We start from the raw sequence: 24,382 nt of genomic DNA on the forward strand, positions 1-24,382 counted from the left end.
GGGTCCCCTCCCTGCGGCGGGGCCCCCCCGGCAGCCGCGCTGTGCAGTGTGGGCCCCCCCCGCCCGCTCGGCCGCGGGTGCCACCCCCCGGCTCTGTCCCCGCGTGTCCCCCGCTTCTGTCCCCGCGTGTCCCCCCCACCGTCTCCCTCCAGTTCTGTCCCCACGTCCTCCTCCCCAGATCTGTCCCCGTGTGTTCCCCCAGCTCTGTCCCCTGGTGCCCCCCCCCCCTCAGTTCTGTCCCCATCTCTCCCGCAGCTCTGTCCCCGTGTCCCCTCAGTCTCGTCCCTGCAGCCCCCAGATTTGTACCCACCCCCGCCTCCTGTCCCCACATCGTCCCCCCGGGTTTGTCCCCATGTCCCTCCCATCCCGTCCCCATATCCCCCCCCAGTTTTGTACCCCCACCCCCCCCGCGTTATCCCCGTGTCCCCCCAGTTTGTGCCCCCGTCCTCCCATCCTGTCCCTGTGCCCCTTCTGGCTCTGTCCCCGTGTCCCTGCTCCTGTCCCTGTGTCCCCTCAGTTTTACCCACTTGTCCCCTGCTCCCCCTCCCCCGGCCCCCCCCATGCCCAAAGCCCCCCCGGCCCCGGTGTCCCCACAGGACCCCGATGTCCCCCTGAACCCCCCCGGGGGTGCAGCACGTCCCCTGGCAGTGGTGGCAGGAGGGGACACTGTGACAAAGGCCCGGACCGGTGGGGACAGTGCGGCCCCCCCCCTTTCTGCGCGGCCGGGGGATATTTTGGGGAGACTATTTGCATTTTTTGTCTTCCCACTGCGTTCCTGAGGGCGAGGGGGTCACACCCGACCCCCGTGGCGGTGTTGGGGTCCCTGCTGCTCGGGAGGGGACAGGGGACACCCCTGGTCCCCAGTGTGGGGGGCGCACGGGCAGCAGGACCCTGCAGATGTGTGACTGTCCCCTCCCGTGTCACCCGAGGCACCTCCGGCCCTTTGTGCGTGACGAGGCGCGACGCGACACAGGGGGTGGCCCCCACACGACCACCCCCTCCCTTCCCGTCCCCTCCCGTCCCCTCCCGTCCCCTCCCACCGCTGCCATCACCCCCCCCCCCCAGGTCCCTGTCACTGCCACCCCCGCTGTCCCAGTGCTCGTGTCACCGTGTCACCGTCCCCACGCAGCGCTCACGCGTGTTTCCTTCTCGCTGGTGGCCACGCCGGGAGGGGGTCCCGGCTGTCCCCAGGTGTCCCCAAGTGTCCCCCCGCCGCCCCCCGAGCGGGGGGCACCGGGACAAGCCCACCCTGGGGACACCTCGGGGCCCCTCCGGGGGACACGGGAGCCCCTGGGCAGCCCCGGAGCGCCGTGCCCTGGTGACAGGAGGTGGCATTGGCGGGGTGTCCCCTGCGGGACCCCCCCGAGGGCCCCCCCGGCCCCGCTGCCTCCGTCAATCAGCGCTGGCCCCGCTCCCGGCCGGGAACATGGAGGGCCCCGAGCTGCTCCGGCTCTGGGCGCTGGCAGGCGAGTGACAGCCCTGTCACCCCCCGGGGGACACGGCCGGGCCTGGGGGGGGCCGAGGGGACGGGGGATCCCAAAGTGGGGGGGACACGGGGGGTGCAGGGGGGGAGGACGGGGGGGGACGGGGCTGGGACGTGCCAGAGCTAAAAAAAGCCACCCTGTCCCGGGTGCCACCGGGTGTGGGACACGGCGGGGGACAATGAGTGGGACTGCGGTGTGACAGCCAGGGCCCGGGAAGGTGCTGGGGCCATCCTGCCCTTGTCCCCATCCTGTCCTTGTCCCCATCCTGTCCTGTCCCCTGCCCTGACCCCGTTCTGTCTCTGTGTCCATCCCCCACAAACATCTTCCCGCTCTGCCTGGGGACACCTGGCACTGAGGGGACACCTGGCACTGAGGGGACACCTGGCACTGAGGGGACGCCTGGCACTGAGGGGACACCTGGCACTGCAGGGACACGTTCCTGCCCCTCTGAGAGTCCCAGGGGTCCGTGGGCACTGGGGAAACTGAGGCAGGGAAGGGCCACGGTCCCAGCCCTGGCTCCAGCCCCGTGTTTGGCCGCAGCCCTGGCCCTGGGGGTGTCCCTGGCCACTGTCACCGACCACCACGTCCTCCCCGACCTCCGCCTCTCCGCCGAGACCGGAGCCATCTTCGTCCACGAGCTGGAGCGGGAGCCCTTCCTGGAGGCCTTCAGTGGCAGCGAGGATGATGATGGTGAGGGCCAGGCCGGGGTCCTGTCCAGGATCACCCCAGCCGGGCTGTCTGTCTGTCCATCCATCCGGTTTGGGGCTCCCCCAGCACCACCCCACCCCCAGGGACGATCCCTTTGTGGGGAACAGCTGGACGGGGTGGGGGGCACAGCTGGCGGTGCCCTGCCCACCCCCCGTGTCCCCGCAGCCCCGGTGACCTTCCGTGCCCACCTGTGGGGACACCCGGACCTGCCGCGGTGGCTGCGCCTGGCCCAGCGGGGCCCCGGCCAGCCCGGCTTCCTGTACGGCTGCCCGCTGGCCCCGGAGCTGGGCACCCACAGCGTCCAGGTACGGGGGGGCACCCACAGAGTCCAGGTACGGGGGGCACCCAGAGTGTCCAGGTATGAACTGGGCACCCACAGAGTCCAGGTATGGGGGGCACCCAGAGTGTCAAGGTACGAGCTGGGCACCCACAGCATCCAGGTACGAGGGAGCACCCAGAGTGTCCAGGCATGAGGGGGGCACCCACAGCGTCCAGGTACAGCCCCGTGGGTCCTGGGCTGAGCCACGAGCATGGCTGGCCCACCTCAGGTGTCCCCTCTGTCCCCTGAGATGGGCACCCACAGAGTCCAGGTACAGGGGGGCACCCGCAGAGTCCAGGTACGGGGGGCACCCACAGAGTCCAGGTACAGCCCCGTGGGTCCAGGGCTGAGCGATGAGCATGGCTGGCTCACCCTAGGTGTCCCCTCTGTCCCCTGAGCTGGGCACCCACAGTGTCCAGGTACGAGGGGGCACCCAGAGTGTCCAGGTACAGCCCCGTGGGTCCTGGGCTGAGCCACGAGCATGGCTGGCCCACCCCAGGTGTCCCCTCTGTCCCCTCAGGTGCTGGCCTACAACCGCCACACCTTCGCCACCGCCTCCCAGCGCCTCGTCATCGGCGTCACCCCTTCCCCAGGTACGGCCCGAGCGCCCCGCACCGCCACCCCCAACGGCGCGGCGTGTCCCCACGGGTGCCGCGTGTCCCCACGGGTGCCGCGTGTCCCTGCAGGTGGGGACGCGCCGTTCCAGGCCGAGTTCCTGGTGGGGAACAGGGACGTGGAGGAGCTGCTGCCCGAGGCGGCGCGGGAGATGTTCCTGCAGGCCTCGGCCGGGCTCTGGGAGCGCGGGGACCTGCACGTCGTCAATGTCACCTCGGCCCTGGACCGCGGCGGCCGCGTCCCGCTGCCCATCGAGGGCCGCAAGGAGGGGTACGGGCTGGGCCGGGGGGTCCCGGGGACATCCGCGGCCCCCCTGAGGGGGTTTTGGGGTCACCTCCCACCAGAGGTGCGGGGTTTTCTCGCTGTGGTGGGTTTGGGGTCACCTGCCCCGCAGGGTGCACGTCCAGGTGGGCTCCCCCAGCCCCTTCTGACCAGGGCTGGTTTTGGGGTGCCCTGCTGTTCAGGGTGTACGTCCAGGTGGGCTCCCCCAGCCCCTTCTCAATGTGAGGGGTTTTGGGGTGCCCTGCTGTTCAGGGTGCACGTCCAGGTGGGCTCCCCCAGCCCCTTCTCACCATGAGGGGTTTTGGGGTGCCCTTTTCTGCAGGGTGTACGTCCAGGTGGCTCCCACAGCCCCTTCTGACCCTGGGGGGGTTTTGGGATGCCCTGCTGTTCAGGGTGCACGTCCAGGTGGGCTCCCCCATCCCCTTCTGACCAGGGCTGGTTTTGGGGTGTCCTGCTGTTCAGGGTGCCCATCCAAGTGGGCTCCCCCAGCCCCTTCTGACCAGGGCTGGTTTTGGGGTGCCCTGTCCTGCAGGGTGTACGTCCAGGTGGGCTCCCACAGCCCCTTCTGACAGTGGGGGGTTTTGGGGTGCCCTGCCGTTCAGGGTGTACGTCCAGGTGGGCTCCCACAGCTCCTTCTGACCAGGGCTGGTTTTGGGGTGCCCTGCAGGGTGTACGTCCAGGTGGGCTCCCACAGCCCCTTCTCGCCGTGCCTGGCCTCGGCCGTGTCCCCGCAGAGCCGCGCCCGCTGTCACCGCGGCCAGCGTCCCCTCGCCTCCTGCTACGACACCTTCGCCCCCCACTTCTCCATCCGCTGGTGCAACCTCACCCTGGTGAGACCCCCGTGTCCCCCCGCGTCCCCCCGTGTCCCCAGCCCCTCCTAACCCCCCTCCCCCGCAGCTGCAGGTGGGTCCCAGCCCCACCCCGCCGGGGCCGCGGTGGGGGCCGGGGGTGCTGGAGGAGGAGGGGGGCTTTGAGCCCCCCAGCGAGGCGCCCCCCCGGGAGCTGCTGCCCGCCTTCCTGGTGACGCTGCTGGTGCCGCTGGCGGTGGCCGCGCTGCTCTGCCTGCTCCTGGGCCACCTCATGTGCTGCCGCAGGGAGGGAGTGTGAGTCGGGGGTCCCCCCCACCCTGCCAGGCCACGGGGACCCCGGCCCGGGTGTCCCTTCCCCGGCCCGTGTGACCCCGGGGGTGGTGAGAGCCCTTCTCACCAAAATTATGGGGTTTTTTCCTTTCTCTTTTATTTTGTAGGGAAAAACGGGACTTGCAGACGTCTGAGTGAGTCCTGGTTGAGCTGTGGGGGTGCTGGGGGCTGCTTTTGGGGGGGTTGCTTTGGGGGGGCTGCTTTGGGGGCGCTGCTTTTGGGGGGTTTCTTCCAGCCAAGCGTGGGGACAGGGCTGGACAGGAAAAGGGGACAGGGAGAGGGGGGACAATCAACTTTTTGGGGGTGCCATGGAACCTAAAGGTGCCCCCACTCCAGAGGGGCCCCTCCAGCCCCCTCCTGCCCCCCAAAACCCCTCTCAGACACGGGGTGGGGCTCAAAGAGCTGCTTCACTTCTGCGACAGCCTCTGAGGGACCCCGGGAGGGGATGAGACCCCAAAGATGAGGGGCACACCCCAGAAACGACACACAGACCCCAGAGAAGGGGTTCAGCACTCACTTTTGGGGCGCAGACCCCAATAAAGCCCCCCAAAACCCCTCTCAGACACAGGGTGGGGCTCAAAGAGCTGCTTCACTTCTGTGACAGCCTCTGAGGGACCCCACGCGGGGATGAGACCCCAAAGATGAGGGGCACACCCCAGAAACGACACACAGACCCCAAGGAAGGGGTTCGGCCCTCACTTTTGGGGCGCAGACACCAATAAACTCCCTCAGACCCCACAGGAGGGTGAGCAGACCCCCGTGATGGGGAGCAGACCCCACTGACAGGGCACAGCCCCCCATTTTGGGGCGAACATCCCAATTTCGGGGCGCACACTCAAACACCAGCCGCGCCGCCCCCGCTGACGGGACAGCGACCCCAAAAAGGGGTTCCTAAGGTGGGGAGGGGGTGTCTGCTGGCTGCTCCACGCCGCGCTGTCCCCGCAGCATCCAGCTGGTCCATCACAGCTCCATCCTGGGCGACACGCGGGAGCTGCGGCGCATGGCCGGCCGGCGGGACGTGCCCCGGCCGCTCTCCACGCTGCCCATGTTCAACATCCGCACGGGCCAGCGCACCGACCCCATGGCCAGCGCTCGCCAAGGGGCCCGAGCCCCGCTGCTCCCGCCCTGAGGGGACACCCGCCACGCGGGGACACCGCCAGCGCTGCGGACGGGGTGTCCGGGCGGGGTTTTGGGGGGCTGGGTGGAGGAGGATTTGCCCGGAGGATTTGGGGTGTCCCCGCTTTAGGGTGAATTTTGGGGCATAAATTGAGTTTTCAGTGATGAAATGAGGCTTTTCTGCTTTATTGAAGGGGTAGGTTTGGGGGTGCTCAGCCACTGCCCCCCCCATCAAAACTCACGACCCCCCAAAAGGGCTGGGGTGACTCCGGGTGAACCCCCGGTCCCGTGGGGGGACAGGGATGGGGCCGGGGACTGCGACAAAGCGGGGGGACACCCTCCCAGAGGCCCGTGGTGGCCCCCCCAAACCCCCGCAGCTCACCTGGGTGTCCGTGGCCGCCTGGATCCCCGCGCAGCCCCCGAAGGCTCCGCTCGCTCCGCTCGGAGCCGGCCGGACCCCTCCCCGCCCCCGGGGGTGCCCCCGGCCCAGCCCCGCGGAAGAAAGAGGCTCTTTGAGAGCCCCCCCGGCCGGGGCGGCGCCAGGTGGGGGAGAGGAAAGCGCGGGGGCCCCGCAGAACAAGGGGAGCCATTGATGGAGCGGGACAGGGCCGGCACTGCGGGCCCCGGGGGTCCCTGCACGCCCCCCGCCATGGGGAGGGGGCACGGAGTGGGCACAGCCTCACCCCCCACCCCGGGCACCCGTCAGCAGGGAAGGGGCAGGGGTGGGGGGCTCGTAATGGGGCACCCCCACACCGGACCAGCCCCTCACCCCTCTGCCCCAATTTTGGGGCGTCTCTTTGTGCCCACCCCCCTCCCCAGATCTCCCTTTCGGGGGTCGCTCTGAGCTGAGCCCCCCTCTCTCAGTGTCCCCAGCTCTTCCTCCCTTCCAGCCCCCTTCCCCATTTGGGGACACAGACCCCTCCCTTTGGGGGTTCCTGCGCCCCCAGCCCATCCCAACCCCCTCCCCTTCCTTCCTCCCCCCGTCAAATGGGGGGGCTGGGTCAGGAGGAGGAGGAGGAGGAGGAGGGAGGACGGGCAGGGAGCGGAGCACAGAACGCGCCGGGAGCAGAGCGGGATCGGCCAGGAGGAGAGCGGGATCAGGGAGGAGGAATTCCCAACATCGCCCAGCCCTCCCCGAGCCCCCCGAGAGCAGCAGAGAGCAGCCCGAGGTTGGTTGGATCATTTCACATGCCTTTATTTCAGCAGTCAGAGGAAAAAAAAAAATTAATAATATCCATTTTCGAAAAAAAAAAAAAAAAAGAAAAAAAAAAGAAAAAGAAGAAAAAAAACCCCCGAACCACTTAAAAATTACTAATTACTTAATTAATTAATTATTATTATAATACATTATACAAAGTAGGTACAAAACCCGGGGGGAAGCTGGAGCTTCTGGGCCCAGCAAAGGGAGTGGGTTCGTGGCCCTCCGTGCCCGGGGAGGATGCAGGGATGGAGGGATGGATGGATGGATGGGCGGATGGATGGAAAAAAGCTGCTGGAAGATGAGAGCAGAGCTGAAGTTCCACCTGCTCGACCTGGAAAATCTATTTATTCCTTTTCCCCTTGGGGTTTGATGCCTCTTGCTTTGCGGGGTTTGCTCGTGGGGTGTCGGAGGTGGGATAAGGGGGGGAATAGCACCTTTGGAAAATTCCCCAGTGGAGCTGAGCAGCAAAAAAAACCCAAAAAGACCAGGAGGGAAATAAAGCATGAAATAGAGGGGGGTTAAAACAGAGCAAGCTGAGACCTCTTTGGAGGTTGTAGCACCAGGCGGTCCCGGGGTTGGGTGTTCCGGGGCCAAAATTAAAGAGAATATTTAAAAATAATAATTAAAAAAAAAACAACACACCCCAAAAACCAGGATAAAAATCCCGAGGGAAAGAAACCTCCAAAAGGAAAATCAAAATAAGAGAACAACAGAGCAACCAAAGAGAAAAAAAAGGGGGGAACACAAAGAGGGGGAAATTAGCACCTTTGCTCTGAACCTGGCAGGAAAGTCCCGGCACGGCTGAAAAGCTCCAAACGAAGCTAAAAAAACAAAAAGAACCCCAAAATTCAGACTTAAAAAGACGATGAAACACCCCGAGAGTGGTGAGGTAGCCATCCGGACAGGGGCGTCAGCGCAGGGCCGGAGCTGCTCCGTGGCTTTGGGAGTGAATTGGTTTTGCTGCCTGAATAAAAATAAAATGAACAACAAACAACAAACAAAACAAAACAGAAACAGAAAAAGAAATAAAAAATGACCACGGTAAAAAAAAAATAACCAGGACAAAAGGAAATCGAGAGAACTCAAACTCAGCGTTATCCAAATAAAAAATAAGGAGAGGGGAGAGAAAGAGGGAAAACAAGGGAGAAAAAGCAAATTATAGCCAGGAGTTCAACATCTTCCTCACAGCAAAAATTGAAATTCTAATGAGATGCAAGAAGCGAAGGGGCTGGCGGGGAGGGAGCCTGGGAGTCCCGGGGACCCTTCGGGGAGCTGAGCTTTGCCATCTCCGGGGCTGAGGAATGAGGCGGGGGCAAGCAAGCGAACCCACTTCCTGGTGATTTTGTTTGAAAAAGTCATTTATTTGGTTTTTTTTTAATATTTTTTTGGGGGGGTTGAATGCTTTTTTTTTTGTTTTAGGGGCGGAAGGGTTTTTTTTGAGGTTTTTCTCTTACGGCAACGCAACCGGAGTTGTTTTAGAGAGACGCTGGATAGAAACCGACACAAATTCAAGTCCATGTGAAATTTTCACCTTTTTTTTTTTTTTTTTTTTTTTTGGCAGGTTTGTTTTTTTTTGGCGTGTTTTTTTTTGTTTTTTTTATTATTATTATTTTTATCATTATTATTATTACTCTCTCCTGTCACACGCCTAGGGGCATCATCCGGGGTTACAAGAAGCAGACGGGGCCGATGTCGATGCCGAATTCCTGGTCCGCAGCGCCGACGTCCATAGGAGCCAAATCGATGATGGGCAAGCGCGAGGTCTTCGTCGTCTTGTACTCGATGACTGTCTTGCCCCAGGCGCCCGTGTGACTCTGTGGGGACACCGCAGTCACCCCCTGTCCCCAGTTCCTCCCCGCTCCCCCCGCCGTCCCCGCCACGCACCGTGCAGCCGTCCTCGGTGACGCCGTAGGTGAAGCGGCTGTTGCCCTCGGCGCGGATCTCGATCTCGTTGGCGCCCTGCAGCAGCAGGGCCTTCTTCAGGTTGCCGCTGGCTTGGTCCATGTAGGCCACGCTGTTCTTGCAGTGGTAGGTGACGTTCTGGGAGGCCTCGGTGGCCATGAGGCGCAGGAAGGTCAGCTGGATGGCCACGTCGGCCGGGTCGGAGCCCTCGCCGCCGTACTCGAACTGCGCCGGGGGATATCGGTCACTCAAGCCGCTCCGGGCTTCCCCGTGCCCTCCATCCCCTTCCCCGGTGGTCCCCGTGCCCACCTGGAAGCCGTCGCTCATGGCCTCGCCGAACCAGACGTGTTTCTTCTCCTTGGGGTTCTTGCTGAGGTACCAGTTCTTGCGGGCGATGGAGGCCTGGGTCGGGTACACGCACGTCTCACCCGTCTCCAGGTTGCAGAAGACCTTGATGGCATCCAGGTTGCAGCCTTGGTTGGGGTCGATCCAGTACTCGCCTGAGGGGACAGGGACAGGTCAGGAGAGGGGCAGGGAGGGACAGGCGGGGGGTGGGAGAGGGACAGACAGGAGGAAACAGGGGAGGGACAGACAGGAGGAAATAGGGGAGGGACAGACAGGAGGAAACAGGGGAGGGAGAGCCCGGGGATGGGAGAGAGGGACAGACAGGAGGAAACAGGGGAGGGACAGACAGGAGGAAACAGGGGAGGGACAGACAGGAGGATGGGAGAGAGGGACAGACAGGAGGAAACAGGGGAGGGACAGCCCAGGGGATGGGAGAGAGGGACAGACAGGAGGAAACAGGGAAGGGACAGCCCAGGGGATGGGAGAGAGGGACAGACAGGAGGAAATAGGGGAGGGACAGACAGGAGGATGGGAGAGAGGGACAGAGAGGAGGAAACAGGGGAGGGACAGCAAGAGGGATGGGAGAGAGGGACAGCCAGCAGGGATGAAGGATGAAGGTGAGGAAAAGCCCCAGGAGATGGAGAATGGAGCTGAGGAGCAGCCAGAGGGATGGAAGAGGTGAGGAACAACCAGGAGGGATGGAACAGATGAGCAGCAGCCAGGTGGATGGAAGAGGTGAGGAGCTGACAGAGGGATGGAACAGGTGAGGAGCAGCCAGGGGAATGGAGGTAAGGAGAATCCGGGAGGGAACAGGTGAGGAAGAGCCAGGAGGGATGAAGGATGAGGGCGAGGAACAGCCCCAGGGGATGGAGAATGGAGCTGAGGAGCAGAGGATGGAGGGATGGGTGAGGGACAGGGACTGGGAGATGAAGGATGGGAGAGGTTGAGGATGAAGGGTGGAAGGAGGAAGGTGAGGAGCAGCCCTGGGAGATGAGGAGGGAGGTGAGGAAGGCAAAGGAGGGAGCCGGGGGCGGAGCGTGGAGCAGGAAAAGAGGAAGAAGAAGGGGAGCGAAGGAGGAAAGGACAGAGCAGGGAGGATGGAGGGGAGGGCAGACAGGAGAGACAGGACTGATGAAGGGTGGAAGAAGGACAGAGCTGAGGAGCAGCAGAGGGGACAGAGATGCTGTGACAGCCCCGAGGGGCCGGCGGGGACCGGCGGGACACCGACCGCTCTTCCAGTCGCCGTGGCACATCTTCAGGTCGCGGCAGGTGCGGGCGGGGTTCTTGCGGGTGCCCTCGGGGCTGCGGATGTTCTCGATCTGCTGGCTCAGGCTCTTGAGGGTGGTGTCCACCTCCAGGTCGCGGTCGCGCATCACGTTGGCGTCGTCGGCCCGGTAGTAGCGGCCGCCGTCGTGCGCCTTCTCCTGGGGCGGCTGGGGCAGGAAGCTGAAGTCGAAGCCGCCGCTGGGAGGACCGGGAGGACCGGGGGGCCCGGGGGGGCCCGGGGGACCCTGCGGGAGGAGAGGAGGAGGATGGTGACGGAGGAGCGGGTGCTGAAGGCGGGCGGCTCCGGGAGGGTTGGGTCGGGTCGGGACGTACGACGGGACCGACGTCGCCGGTGCGGCCGCGGGGGCCGGGGGGGCCGATGGGGCCGGGCAGCCCGTTCAGACCGTCCTTGCCGGCAGCACCAGCGGAGCCAGGAGGACCCTGCGGGATGGGAGAAGAGCGTGAGCGCGGCCGTGCGGCCCCGGCAGAGCCTCCAGCCCCGACCCGAGACCCTGCTGGCCGTGGGGGCCCCCACCCCCCCTGCGGCGCCACCGCCGTGACCGGATGTCACAGCTCATCCCGGGACTCACTCGGGGACCGGCGGGACCAGAAGCACCAGAAGGACCTTGTTCACCAGGAGAGCCCTGTGACAGCGAGGAGGAAGAAGAAGAGGCGACATCAGAGGTGACATCAGCAGCTCGCGCTGCCTCCGGGACGTGCGGCAGAGCCGCTGTCACCCCCGGGACTTACGGGAGGACCAGGTGGGCCCTGGAGACCGGAGAAGCCTCTGTGACCCTTCATGCCTCTGTCACCCTGTTCACCGGTTTCACCTTTGTCACCACGGGGACCTTGGGGACCCTGCAGGAAGAGGAGGAGGAGGAGGAAGATGAGTTGAGCGGGGTCCTGGCCAGTCACTGTCCCCACGCCTGTGGGGACACAGAGACACGGAGGAGGAACAGAGCAGAGCATCACTTACAGCAGGACCACGAGCACCAGCAGGACCAGGGGGGCCAGCGGGACCTTGGGGACCCTGGGACAGGAGAGAAGGGGACAGGTTAGAGCATCCTGCACCTCCTGCTGCTGGCTCGAGGCAGAACCACTCTGACACACTCAGGGACCCCCCAAGGGGGTGGTGGCACCTCTGATATCACCCTTTGCAGGGTGGTGGCACCTCTGGCTTCCTGGGGAAGCTCCGTGCAGCAGCAGGAGCTGAGCCCGGGGCCAGGCCCCCAGAGCCAGGTCCTTTCTGGGTGTCCCCGGGCCGGGGGCTGCCAGGGGGCTCTGTCTGGGCAGAGCGTCACTTACGGTCTCACCGCGATCTCCGTTCTTGCCAGCAGGACCGACGGGGCCGGGGGCACCGGGGGCACCGGGAGCACCAGGGGGGCCGGCGGGGCCGGTCTCACCACGATCACCCTGTGAGGAGGAGGAAGAGGAAGAGGAGGAAGAGGAGAGGTCAGTGTGGGCCAGCACAACCCCATCACCCCTCCCGCCCCCCCATCAGACCCCACTCACCTTGGGACCAGCAGCACCGTCACGGCCGGGGGCACCTTCAGCACCGGGAGCGCCCTATGGGGAGCAGAGACCCTCGTTAGGGGTGGGGGGCTCACGGGGGTCTCACAGCCCCCCACGGGCAGTGCCCATCAGCACATCCTCAGCACGGGGGTCCACGCCCCCAGGGTGCCCCGATGGCGCTCACCTCACGTCCAGCTTCTCCGGGGGGTCCGGCCAGGCCGGGGGGGCCCATGGGGCCGGGGGGGCCTCGCTCGCCGGGGGAGCCCGAGGGACCTTGTTTGCCGGGTTCACCCTGCGGGGGGACACAACGGGGGTCAGGCACCGTTGGACAGCCACCCCGGGGAGGGGGTGACAGAGCCTGCGGTCGCCGGGAGCCCCCCAGTACTCACAGAGGGGCCGGGCAGCCCAGGGAAGCCTCGCTCGCCTCTCTGGCCGGGGAGACCGACCACACCGCGCTGGCCGGCGATACCTTGGGGTCCGGGAGTGCCGGGAGCGCCCTGCAGGGAGGGACAAACAGCACCTCAGCGGGGACAGCCCCGGCGTCACCTCGCCACGGAGGGGACAGCGAGAGGGGGACGGGCAGGGGGTGACTCACGATGGGGCCGTCAGCGCCGGGGGCGCCCTTCTCGCCGGGGGGGCCGGGGGGACCGGCGGGTCCCGGCTCTCCGGGGCGGCCAGCGGGGCCGGTCTCACCGCGGGGTCCTTTGCCGCCTTCCTTGCCGGCGGGGCCGGGCGGGCCGGGCAGGCCGATGTTGCCCTGCACGGGGGGAAGGCGATGCCGTCAGGCCGGGACCCTCCAGCTGCCAGCTGAAGGGCGGCCAGGGGTGTCCCGGTGCCAAGTGGGACAGGGCAGCCACGTGCAGCACCTGGACGGTGCCCAGCGCCTCTCGTCCTGTGTCCCCAGCACCTCCCGTCCCGTGTCCCCAGTGTCTCCCGTCCCGTGTCCCCAGCTCCTCCCGTCTCTAGTGCCTCCTGTCCCGTGTCCCCAGAGCCTCCCGTCCCCTGTCCCCAGCACCTCCCGTCCCCAGTGCCTCCTGTCCCCTGTCCCCAGCTCCAGGCCCCCCATCTCCCCCCCAGGGATACTCACAGAGGGGCCGGGGGGTCCAACTCTTCCAGCAGCACCAGGGAAACCAGTAGCACCCTGCAAGGGAGGAGAGCTGCAGTCAGTGGGGCTGGATCCGAAGGGCTAGGGGGCTCCCCTGGCTGGGAGTCACCGCAGGGAACCCCGGGGCTGGTGGTCAGGAGGAAAGAGCCCACTTGGGGGGCTGATTTGGGGGGTGTAAAGGCAAACCCCCTTTTCCCTCTGCTCTATCCCCTGCGGGGATGAAGCCACCCCGCTCCATCCCCAGATGGTTTTGGGGGCACAGGGCTGGAGGTGCCCCACGGTGTGGGGGGAGCAGAGGCAGAGTTAAAGCACCTCGGGGTCGTTCCCACCCGGGGGCGCCCCCAGACTCCCCCAAGCGCCCCCTCCCCACAAGGCCGGTACTTACAGGGGGTCCAGCGCTGCCGCGAGCACCTTTGGGACCGGGAGCACCAACAGCACCCTGGGAGGGAGGAAGAGGAGGAAGAGGAGGAGGAGAGGGGTGAGCTGAGCTGTGGGGCTGCAGCCTGGGCAGTGGGGGGGCTCAGGGGGGGCACTTACAGCGGGTCCAGGAGCACCAGTGGGGCCAGCGGGGCCGGGGGGACCGGCGTCACCCTTGGCTCCAGCATCCCCAGTTTCACCTTTAGCACCAGGCTGGCCGTCAGCGCCCTGCGGGAGGGACACGGGGCCGGCGTGAGCCCGGGGGGCTCAGAGCCACCCTGGGGGGCAGGAGCGGACCCCCGGGCAGGGGGGGTGGCCCGTCACACTTACGGGGGGGCCAGCAAATCCAGCAGGACCGGGAGGGCCGGGCTCGCCGCGGTCACCCTGCAGGAGATGGGAGGGAACGGCGTGAGACGAGCAGGGACGGCCACCACGGTCACCGAGGGGTGGCCGCCCTTGGCAGGGCCATCACCGAGGGTGGGGACACTTACGGGAGCACCACGGGCACCAGTGGGACCAGCAGGGCCGGGGGGACCGGCTTCACCCTGGAAAAGGGCAGGAAAACAGAGAAAAGGGATCAGGGCCATGGTGAGGAGGTGGCAGTGACTGCCCGGACGCGTCTGTCCCTGCGGGATGTCCCCACCTTGTCACCAGGAGCACCAGCAGGGCCGGGGGGGCCGATGGGACCGGTCAGGCCTCGGAGACCGTCCTTGCCAGGAGCGCCATCAGCACCTTTGGGACCGGGGTCACCCTGAAGGAGGGACACAAGGAGGGGGTTACAGGGACAGGTCCTTGGGGGGTGCACTGAGACATCCCCGGTTCTTCATCCTCCCTGGGACGGGCTGGAATTATCCTCATCCTCCTCCTCTGGGCTCTCAGCAAGGGATTGTCCCCAAGGGATGGGGACAGAGTGGCACAGAGCACCCCCTGCCCAGCATGCTGCTGCCCACCGCCCTCGGCTCAGGGCACACCCAGCCCCAAGGGGGAGATGAGGGGGCACAGGGATGGTGGGGAGCAGGTCACCAAGGGGGACAGCAGGGTTCTGTGGGCACGAGGGGTTTGGGGGACACGTACTCTGTCACCCTTGGCGCCTGGCAGGCCGGCAGCACCTCGCTCTCCGGGCATACCCTGCAGACCGGGGGGGCCCTGGTTCCCGGGGGCTCCGGGAGCACCAGCATCGCCCTGCAGAGAGGGAGAGCAGGGATTAGTGAGATCCAAAAATCCATCCCGGCCTCAACCCAGCCTCGGGGGGTGAGGCCCAGCCCAGCCACCCTCCCAGCTGTGCCCCTCGCCCAGCCTGGCACCTACCTTAGCACCATCGTTACCGGGAGCACCGTTAGCACCGCGAGGACCTTGGGGACCGGGGGGGCCTTGGACACCGCGCTCTCCAGGGAATCCTCTCTCACCCTGGGGAGGGGAGGCGGGCAGGCCCGAGCCTGTCAGGGGCTGTGGGGCACCTTGGGGTGCCCAGGGTTGGGTTGGGGGGAGATGGGGGGGGTCAGCTTACCCTGGCACCGGCGGGACCGGGGGCTCCGGCGTCTCCGGGGACACCCTGAGCAGGAGGGAGAGGGTGACAAGTCAGAGGGGAGTGGGTGGCAGCAGGGATGAGCAGAGGGGACCCCGGGGTGCACCAGGAGTCCCTCATTCCCTGGGCAGGGCTGGGGTTCCCACTGTTCCCATGGAGCACCTGGGGGTGCCCTGGGGGGACCCCAGCAGCAGCAGCAGCCCCGGTGTGACGGGGACAGGGGCGAAGGGGAGGGGACAGGAGGGTCCCCAGTGCCCGCACTCACCTGCTCACCAGGCTTGCCAGCCTCGCCAGGGGGGCCAGCGGGGCCGGGCAGACCCTGGGGAGGAAGAAGAGGAGCCGTGAGCCACCACGGAGGGGACAAGGGCAGTGTCACCCACTCTCTGGGTGCTTCGTCCCCCTGCCGGGGAGGGGACACCCCTCACCTGGAAGCCGGGAGCACCAGCGGGACCTTGTTCACCTCTTTCTCCAGCGGGACCCTGGGGGACACAGGACAGGCATGGAGGGGGGCAGGTGGCTCCCGAGGCCCGTGTCCGGTGACCGGGCGTGGCCGGGCGTGGCCGCGGGTCGGGGGGATACTCACGGTGGGGCCGGGGGGACCTTGGGCACCGGTTTCACCGTCTTTGCCAGCAGCGCCCTGGGGAGGAGGGAGAGGAGGGTGCTCAGAGCGGCCCCGGCAGGGCTCTGTGCCCTCCCCCGGGCTGGGCGTGGGCCTGGACGCGGCCGCGGGATCCTTCGAAGGCCGGGAGACACCGCGGCGAGCTGCCCGCGGCCACGTCACCGCCGCTGTCCCCGCTCCAGCACCGCCGGTAGCCACCGGGACGGGATCCCAAACACCTCATCCCGCTGCGGCCTCGGGCCGGGAGCCTTCCCTGGCTGCCTCGGCCCCTCACCCCCCCTCACCCCGCATTCACACCCCATTCCCGCCCCGTTCCACCCCAAGCACACCGATTCACACCCCACAACCCCAATCCCGCCCATCGGGCTGGTCCGAGCCAGGCAGACCCTCCCTGCCACCCACCCTGGGGTGATGCTCCTTGTCACCCTCTCTGTCACCCTCCCTGGGGTAACGCTCCTGTCACCCACCCTGGGGTAACACTCCCTGTTACCCACCCTGGGGTAATGCTCCCTGTCACCGTCCCAGCCACCCCACACCACGGTGACCCTCTCTGTCACCTCACACCCTCCCTTGTCACCCCTCCCGGGCTGTCTGTGCCCCTCCCCACACTCACCACGGCGCCGGGGGGACCGGGAGCTCCTCTCTCGCCGGGTTTGCCGGGTTCGCCCTAAAACCAGAGCGGGATGAGCCCGTGGCGACACCAGGGACGGGGGACAGGTCCCGGGCGTGTCCCCCAGGGAGCAGGGTGGCCCCGGGAGGGGTGGCACTCACCGCAGCACCTTTGGGACCGGGGAACCCCATCACACCGGCCTGGCCTCGGGCTCCGGGGGGGCCGGGGGGGCCGGGCCGCCCGTCTTGACCAGCGGGACCCTGTCGGGGGGAGCCAGCGCCACCTTAGCCGGGCCCGTGGCGAGCCCGGGGAGGAGGGGACATCAGCGGGGACAACTTACAGGTGGGCCGGTCTTGCCGTCGGGACCGGGGCTCCCGGGGCTTCCAGTCAGACCCTGCGGGGCAGCGGGAGGAGGGTCAGGAGCTCAGCGCTTCCAGGGGATGCTCCAGACCACGGGAGCGTCCTGGAGAGCGGCTCCTCCTCCGGCACAGAGAGCAGGACAGCCCTGCGGCCGTGAGGCTCCGTGTCACCGTGTCACCGCGTCACCGCGTCACCGCGCCCGCTCACCTTGGCACCGGGGAGTCCGGGTTCCCCGGGGCGTCCAGCTTCACCAGGAGATCCTTTGGGGCCAACGGGGCCGGGGGAGCCGCGCTCACCGGGGGGACCCTGGGAAAGGGGGACAGGGGTGACCCCGGGAGCGGACAGCACCGGGGACCGGCACAGAGCCGTGTCCCCGCAGGTGGCAGCGACTCGGAGCCGCTGTGGCCACTGTGCGGGCACAGGTGACAGCGGCCAGAGTCCCCAGGGCCCCGCTGACGCCACTTTGTCCCGCAGACGAAGGCACCTACCTTGGGACCGGCGATGCCATCGGCGCCAGGGAAACCGCGGCTGCCAGGAGCGCCCTGAGGGGGACACGGCAGGGTCAGTGTGGGGACACGGGGGCACCTCGGGGGGCCAGGGGAGGCGGGACATGGCCACCACCGGGAGCGGGGATGTCACCACGGGGTCCCCAAACACGCACAGGGTTCAGCCGCTGCACACGGGGGGATGGGAGGAGGGCAGGGATGGGGACAGGGACATGGCGGGGTGGGGACAGGGACGCTGCTACTCACACGTTCGCCAGCGGGGCCGGGCAGCCCAGCGGGGCCGGGCTCACCACGGGCTCCTCTCTTGCCTTCTTCTCCAGCGGGGCCGGGGGGGCCTTGGACACCAGCGGGACCCTGGGGAAGGACGCGGAGGGATGAAGACCCCCGGGAGGGGCCGGAGCCAGCAAGGGCCGCACCCCCAGGGACACTTCGGGGGGTCACTCACGGGTTCGCCTTTGGCACCGGTGTCACCCTTGTTGCCTGGAGCACCGGGCTCACCCTGGAGGGGAGAGAAGAGAGGAAAGGTTTCACGGCGGATGGAGGAGCACAGGGACCCCCGAGCCACGCCCGATGAGCCCTCGGAAGGACAGGGGCGCAGCATCTGCCACCCCCTGCGCCACCCCGGCCCGGCAGGGCTGCGGGGACCGCGGGACACCTCGGGAGGCACCTCCAGGTGGGGCTGCAGCAGCGTCCCGGGCCCGAGGAAGGGATCCCGGCCCGGGAAGAGGCGGCTGGAGGAGCCCGGGGATACTCACGGTGTTACCCTTGGGGCCGGGGGCGCCGCTGGGACCCTGGGGTCCGGAGGGACCGCGGGCACCGGGGAAGCCGGGAGCACCAGCGATGCCAGGAGCGCCCTGCAAGAAGCACGGGAGGCCGTGAGGAAGCAGCACGGCCCTTCCTGTCCCAACCGGGGGGGACGCGAGGGACACTCACGGTCGCGCCCTTGGCACCGGGTTGGCCGTCAGCACCGGGGTTGCCCTGTGGAGAGAAGGAGGAAGAGGAGGGTCACGGCCGGGCTGGCGGGACGCGAGGCCGAAGGACGGGGAGCTCTCGGATGTCACTTACAGCAGGACCGGCAGCGCCAGCAGGGCCAGGGGGACCGGGCTCACCGCGAGCACCTTGGGGACCTTCGCTGCCACGAGCTCCCTGGGGACCGGTCTCACCCTGGGGAGGAGGAGGAGGAGGAGGAGGAGGAAGAGCCGTGAGCGCCAGGGCTGCCCTGACCCCTGCAGGGCTGGTTCCGCCCGCGGCTCCTTCCCGCGGTGACACAGCCGGGACAGGTGACCAGGGGATGTCCCCACGGGTGCCACTGTCCCAGACAGCGCCAGCCTGGGCACTCCAGGACCCCTCCCCTGCCCAGCGCTCCCCCAGCCCACGCTCCCAGTGCCCCCCAGCCCCTCCCAGCCCCCCAGAGCCGAGCAGGCCCTACCTTAGCACCGGCGGCACCGGGGAAGCCGGGGGGACCAGCGGGACCAGTTGGACCCTAAACGGGAGAGAGGACTCGATCAGAGGGGGGATCCCGGCCCACAGCCGGCCTGGGGGGACCCCCAGGCAGCAGAGCCCCAGCCAGGGGTCCCCACGGGGGCAGCAGGGTGGGATCCCCTCCCGAGGAGGGTCCTCCGTGGGGTCGGGGGTACTCACGGGGGGACCGGCAGCGCCGGGAGCGCCGTCATTGCCACGAGCGCCCTGGGGGAGAGGGGACAGCGTCAGTGACAGCCACGGGTGGCACAGGTGACCTCCAGGCCCCCGTGCCCAGGCAGGGGTCTCAGCCCTGCCCATCCCAAATACTCACAGCGGGGCCAGATGGGCCGGGACGGCCTCTCTCACCGGGAAGACCACGAGGACCCTGGGGAGGGGACAGGACACGTTCAGGACACGTCTGTGTCACCTGCATGGACCCTTCCCCCTTTCTGAGCCTCCTCCCATGCCTGTGCCCCCCACTGCTGCCCACGGTGACGTTCCCAAGGGGTTCAACCCCTCCCTCCCATTCCCTGGAGGATCCCTGAGGAGGAGCTGGGTCCCCAGCGGGTGTCACCCCCCATCCTTGTCCCCTCTTGGCCAGAAGCCCCCCACGCCCCCCTGGGTGCAGCACTCACCATCTGCCCAGGAGCTCCATTCTCTCCAGGGCTGCCGGGCTCTCCCTAGGGAGGAAGGACACCATGAGGGACCTGCTCTGCAGGGAGAGGGGACAGGGTGACATTGCCAGGACAGCAGTGACACTGCCACCACTCCTCACCTTGGGGCCAGCAGGTCCAGGCTCACCCTTGGCACCATCCAGACCGCTGAAACCCTGGGGGGCAGGAGAGAGAAGGGGTGGGGGGTCAGGAGGGGACCCTGGCTGAGGTCAGGGGTCCCTGGTCCCCTGAGTGTCACCGGCACAGGGTGGGGGGACTCACTCTGTGTCCCTTCATGCCTGGCAGGCCGGCGGTTCCGGGGAGACCTCGAGCACCCTGGGGGAAACAAGAGGTGGTGATGGAGGCGCTGGGGGGGCTGTCCCCACACCAGAGCGGCCTGTCCCCGAGGGGGGGACAGCTGGGGGTGTCCCTGTGTGTCTCACCTGGGGGCCGGGGGGACCCCGCTCTCCGGGGCGGCCAGGCTTGCCAGCTTCACCCTGAGGACAAGGACACAGCCTTGGTGGCATGTCCCCAAGCCAGGCGGCTCCTGCTCACCTGGGGGGTGGGGTGGCAGGGCCACCAGGTCCCAAAGTGGGGGGAACCCCAAGGACAGGCCACTTACGTCATCTCCGTTCTTGCCAGGGGGGCCAGCGGGACCTCGGGGGCCCATGGGACCCTAGGAGAGAGGGAGGGCAGGGATGAGGTGACAGCTGTCCCCTGTCACCCTGCCACCCACCCCAGGCAGTGCCAGGCCCTGCCAGCCCCACTGCCGTGGATGCCAGAGCAGGGACAGCGTGGCCTCAGCCAGGGCTGGCAGTGTCCCCATCCCCAGGGGACATCGGCAGGTGACAGCACTCACAGAAGCACCAGGCTCTCCAGGTTCACCAGGGGGACCTTGGAAACCTTGAGGACCCTGTGGAGAAAAAATAAAGGGTGAAAAAAATGGGTCAGAAAGTGAGAAGTTTGGGCCTGGATCCCCCAGTGGCAGTGGTGGCGTCCCCCCGCATGGTGGCACCAGGACATTGTCCCCACGTGCTTCTGTAGCTGTCAGGAAGGGTGTGACACCCTCTGACCTGTCCCCCCACCACCCAGAGGGGCCCTGGGGGCTCTTTGTCCCCAAACCCAAACGGACAGGAAGAGGTGACACTCACGGGAGCGCCGGGAGGGCCGGGGAGACCACGGGGACCAGCTGGGCCCTGGGGGGAAGAGAAAGAGTCAGCAGTCACCTTGTCACCCTGTCCCTGTCCCCATCACCACCCCACTGCTGCACCCCTGTTACCTCCCCCTGCTGTCCTCACCTCCTCCCCATCGCTGTCCCAAAGCCACCCCAACACCCTGTCCCCATTGCCACCCCATCCCTGTCCCCATTGCCACCCCCTCCCTGTCACCATTGCCACCCCCTCCCTGTCACCATTGCCACCCCATCCCTGTTCCCATTGCCACCCCATCCCACCCCGCTCCTTGTCCCCAACACCGACCATTGCCTGTCACCATTGCCACCCCATCTCTTCCCCTATTGCCTGTCCCCATTGTCCCCATTGTATTGTCCCTATTCCCGTCCCCATTGCCACCCCAACACCCTGTCCCCATCTCTGCTCCCACCTGCACCCATTCCTTGTCCCCACTGCCACCCCATCCCTGTCCCCATTGCCACCCCATCCCTGTCCCCTAGTGTCATGTCCCCATTGTCCCTATTGCCTGTCCCCATTGTATTGTCCCTATTCCTGTCCCCACTGCCACCCCAACACCGTGTCCCCGTCTCTGCTCCCACCTGCACCCATTCCTTGTCCCCATCCCTGTCCCCATCACCCCTGACTCTGTCCCTGTCCCCACACATTCCCTGTCTCTGTTGTCACCCCATCCCTGTCCCCATCACCATCCTGTCCCTGACTCTGTCCCTGTCCCTGTCCCCACACCTTCCCTGTCTCTGTTGTCACCCCCTCCCTGTCCCCATCCCCGCCGTGTCCTGGCGCTCAGTGACGTCACCAGCACAGGGACCACTCCTGTCCTGTCCCCTCGCCCAGCTCCCCCTGGTGTCCCCAGTGTCCCCGGTGTCCTGGTGTCCCCGGGCTCACCATGGGCCCGGGCACGGCCATCCCTCCGGCCTTCTCGTCGTAGCCGTAGGACATCTGGGGGGCGAAGTTCTGTGGGGAGGGAGGGGGGGGGGTGAGCGGGGCAGGGACCCCTGGTGGGGGGGGTCTGCGCCACCAGGGACCCCCCCACACTCACTCCGCCGAGGCCTGGGGGGCCGGGGGGGCCGGGGGGTCCCGGGAGTCCGGGCTGGCCGGGGATTCCATCTCTGCCGGGGGGGCCGGGCAGTCCCTGCGGAGAGAAGAGAGGGGTGAGCCCCAGAGGGATGGGGGTGAGCCCCAGAGGGATGGGGGGAGCCCCAGAGGGATGGGGGGGAGCCCCAAAGGGATGGGGGTGAGCCCCAGAGGGATGGGGGTGAGCCCAGGGGGAGATTGGGGTGACCCTAGAGGGATTGGGGTGAGCCCCAAAGGGATGGGGGTGAGCCCAGGGGGGGATTGGGGTGACTCTAGAGGGATTGGGGTGAGCTCCAGTGGGATGGGGGTGAGCCCAGAGGGGGATTGGGGTGAGCCCTGTGGGATGGGGGTGAGCCCCAGAGGGGGATTGGGGTGAGCCCTGTGGGATGGGGTGACCCCCATCTGGATTGCAGTGATCCCTGTGGGATGGGAGTGACCCTCATGGGATGGGGCTGAGCCCCAGTGCGGGACTGGGGTGTCCCCTAGCAGGATTGAGGTGACCCCCAGCAGGATTGGGGTGAGCCCCAGCAGGATTGGGGTGTCCCCCAGCAGGATTGAGGTGACCCCCAGCAGGATTGAGGTGAGCCCCAGCAGGATTGGGGTGACCCCCATCGGGATTGGGGTGACTCCCAGCGGGATCGGGGTGACCCCCAGCAGGATTGGGGTGACCCCCAGCGGGATTGGGGTGTTCCCCAGCAGGATCGGGGTCCCTGCAGAGCAGGGGGCTCCAAGGGGGGGCACACCCACCCTGTCTCCTTTGGGGCCGGTGTCTCCTTTAGGACCCTGCGGGGCAGAGACAGAACAGGTTAGAAAAGGGCGGCTCCACACGGGGGGGGGGGACTGTGGTGAAATTTGGGGGGGGGCTGCGTTTTGGGGGGCCCTTACCTCTACTCCAGCATTCTCTGGGTAGGCAGGGGAGGCTGTGGGGGGAAAAAGGGGGTTCAGAGCCGCTCAGCATCACCCACCCCACACCCTGACCCCCGGCGGGGAGCACACGGAGCCCGCCGGTCCCCGAGGCGGGGATGTCGCGATACCGTCGGTGTCGGGACAGATGGGGCAGCACTCTCCGAAGGGGATCTCGGCGTTGGGGCAGTCGGAGGTGTCCTCGCAGATCACCTCGTCGCACAGGATGTTGCCGCTGTCGCAGACGCAGATCTGGCAGGGTTCTGGTTTCCACACGTCCTTGTCGTTGTACGTGAGCCCATCCTGGATGCAGCTCCCGGTTTGGACTGGGACGGGGCGGGCGGCAGCGTCAGGAGGGGCGGCCCGGAGCTCCCCCCCCTTTCCCCTCACCCCCTCCCCGCTCCCGCAGCGCTTCTCCCTTCATCTGGTTCTCATCAGCGCGGCGCGGTGACACAGGAAAAGCTCCACAATAAACTCTTCCCACATCGGCTGGAATTTAAACAAAAAATCCCCGCAGCCGCTCGCTCGGGCCGGCCGGGGCCAAGGCAAACACCCCCCGAGGCGGGGGGGGATCCCCGGCACCCGCGGGTTTGGGGGGGACTGGACGGGCGGGCCCCCAAGTTTGGGATTTTGGGCTGAAATTGGATCCAGGCGGCTGCGGGATGGGGCTGGATCGGGCCAGATGGGATCGGGAACGGGAGGCCAGAGAGCGGAGGCGGGCGGGGGCTGCGGGGAGAGGGAGGGGAGGGAAGGGCGAGCGGCCAGGCCCGGGGGTGGCCCCACGGTGGGGAAGGGTCTTGGCGTGGGGAGGGGCTGCGCCAACTCACGGAACACCCCTCAGATTAAAAAAAATATATATATATTAAAAAAGGCAAAGAATAAAAAGAGGCAAAAAAAAGGCAAAGAAAAAAAAAAGACGTAAAAAAAAAAAGGCAAATGGAAAATGCAAAATTCTTCTGGGGAAAAAAAAAAAAGAAAAGGCAAAATGGGAATGGGAAAGGCAAAATGCAGAATGGGAAATGCTGGACGGGGAACGGAGAATGGGAAATGGAGAAGGGGAAATGCGAGATGAGCATTGTCAGCGCAAAATGCATAATAATAATATTAATAATAAAATAATTGTAGTCATAATAATAATAGTAACAAAAATGTTTAAGAAAAGCACCAAAAAAAAAAAAATCCCCAAAAAAGGACAAAAATGGGCAAAAGGCGGTGGGCGCCGGGCCCGGGGTCCCACCGTGTCCCCCTGGCGCAGGTGGCAGCGGGGCGCGGGGACCGTGGGGTGGCACGGGGGGGTGACCCCAGCCGTGCCCCCGGCCCGCGCCGCTGGCAGCCCCCGCTCCCCCGGCTGCCGAAACATTTTGCTTATGAATCATCCGAGACTTTTCTAATTCTTTCCTGATGGCTTTCGCAGATCCCGGGGCTGGGCCCCCCCTCTCCCTCCTCTCCCCCCTCTTGTCTCTCCCGCGCTCTTTCCCCCCTTTCCTTTCCTTTCCCTTCCCGGCCTCCTCCTCCTCCTCCTCCCCTTCGTCCCGGCTCCCTCCTTCCCCGCCGGCTCCTCTCCACCCTTCCTTCCCTCCCCGCTCTTGGCAGGGCGCCCCGACTCCTCACCCCCAGAGCCCCCTAAACCCCTTTTCCCCCAACCCCAAATCCCCACAGTCCTCTTCTCCTTTTTTTCGCAATTTTCCCCTCATTTCCTTACTTCGCCCCTAATTCCCCTCTCCGCCCCGCACGCCCACCCCGAATTCCTCCTCGCCCACCCCGGGGCAGCCGGGCCGGGCGTCGCCGGTGCCGCCGGAGCCGGTGCCAGCCCAGACCGCGTCCCGTGGGGTGAGGGCATCACCCAGCGCCCACTACTCACTGTCTTCCTCTCCTTGCCCGCGGGCGAGTAGGACAGTCGCTGCTATCAACAGCAGTGACCGAGAATCCACAAAGCTGAACATGTCTAAATATTAGACATGTAGACTCTTTGGGGTCTCTTTTGTTCTTAGCTTGGGGTCATACGGGGCCGATGCAACCCTGGAGCTCCAAATCCAGACCCCAGCAGAAACTTCCTACTGCCCTTTGCCC

At 66.5% G+C, this 24,382-nt stretch overlaps 2 protein-coding genes across 2 annotated transcripts; one reads left to right on the forward strand and one right to left on the reverse strand.

The window, feature by feature from the left end:
- The first annotated feature begins 1,387 nt into the window (after positions 1-1,387).
- On the forward strand, positions 1,388-5,759 carry SGCA (sarcoglycan alpha). Its single transcript, XM_084222167.1, has 9 exons — positions 1,388-1,466; positions 2,025-2,174; positions 2,358-2,497; positions 3,032-3,104; positions 3,198-3,396; positions 4,076-4,238; positions 4,306-4,511; positions 4,655-4,681; positions 5,493-5,759. The coding sequence occupies exons 1-9, from the start codon at positions 1,427-1,429 to the stop codon at positions 5,674-5,676; spliced, it is 1,182 nt and encodes a 393-aa protein (XP_084078293.1). The 5' UTR covers positions 1,388-1,426; the 3' UTR covers positions 5,677-5,759.
- Positions 5,760-6,596: 837 nt separating this feature from the next.
- On the reverse strand, positions 6,597-22,736 carry COL1A1 (collagen type I alpha 1 chain; the record flags this gene model as incomplete). Its single annotated transcript, XM_084221997.1, has 51 exons — positions 6,597-8,678; positions 8,749-8,991; positions 9,076-9,266; positions 10,340-10,622; positions 10,711-10,818; positions 10,968-11,021; positions 11,128-11,235; positions 11,354-11,407; positions 11,683-11,790; positions 11,890-11,943; positions 12,074-12,181; positions 12,279-12,386; positions 12,485-12,646; positions 12,977-13,030; positions 13,380-13,433; positions 13,532-13,639; positions 13,742-13,795; positions 13,903-13,956; positions 14,055-14,162; positions 14,486-14,593; positions 14,720-14,818; positions 14,919-14,963; positions 15,202-15,255; positions 15,362-15,415; positions 15,520-15,573; positions 16,169-16,222; positions 16,327-16,425; positions 16,506-16,559; positions 16,733-16,831; positions 17,014-17,067; positions 17,280-17,385; positions 17,448-17,530; positions 17,787-17,885; positions 17,965-18,009; positions 18,097-18,195; positions 18,461-18,514; positions 18,673-18,717; positions 18,824-18,877; positions 19,128-19,172; positions 19,268-19,321; positions 19,428-19,481; positions 19,589-19,642; positions 19,768-19,821; positions 20,005-20,058; positions 20,297-20,341; positions 21,221-21,289; positions 21,375-21,467; positions 22,157-22,192; positions 22,295-22,329; positions 22,444-22,638; positions 22,703-22,736. 51 exons carry the CDS (start codon positions 22,734-22,736, stop codon positions 8,532-8,534), a joined length of 4,341 nt encoding a protein of 1,446 aa, XP_084078123.1. The 3' UTR covers positions 6,597-8,531.
- Positions 22,737-24,382: the final 1,646 nt, after the last annotated feature.

The sequence above is a fragment of the Fringilla coelebs genome (assembly GCF_963513975.1).
Source record: "Fringilla coelebs genome assembly, chromosome: 27".
NCBI lineage: Eukaryota > Metazoa > Chordata > Aves > Passeriformes > Fringillidae > Fringilla > Fringilla coelebs.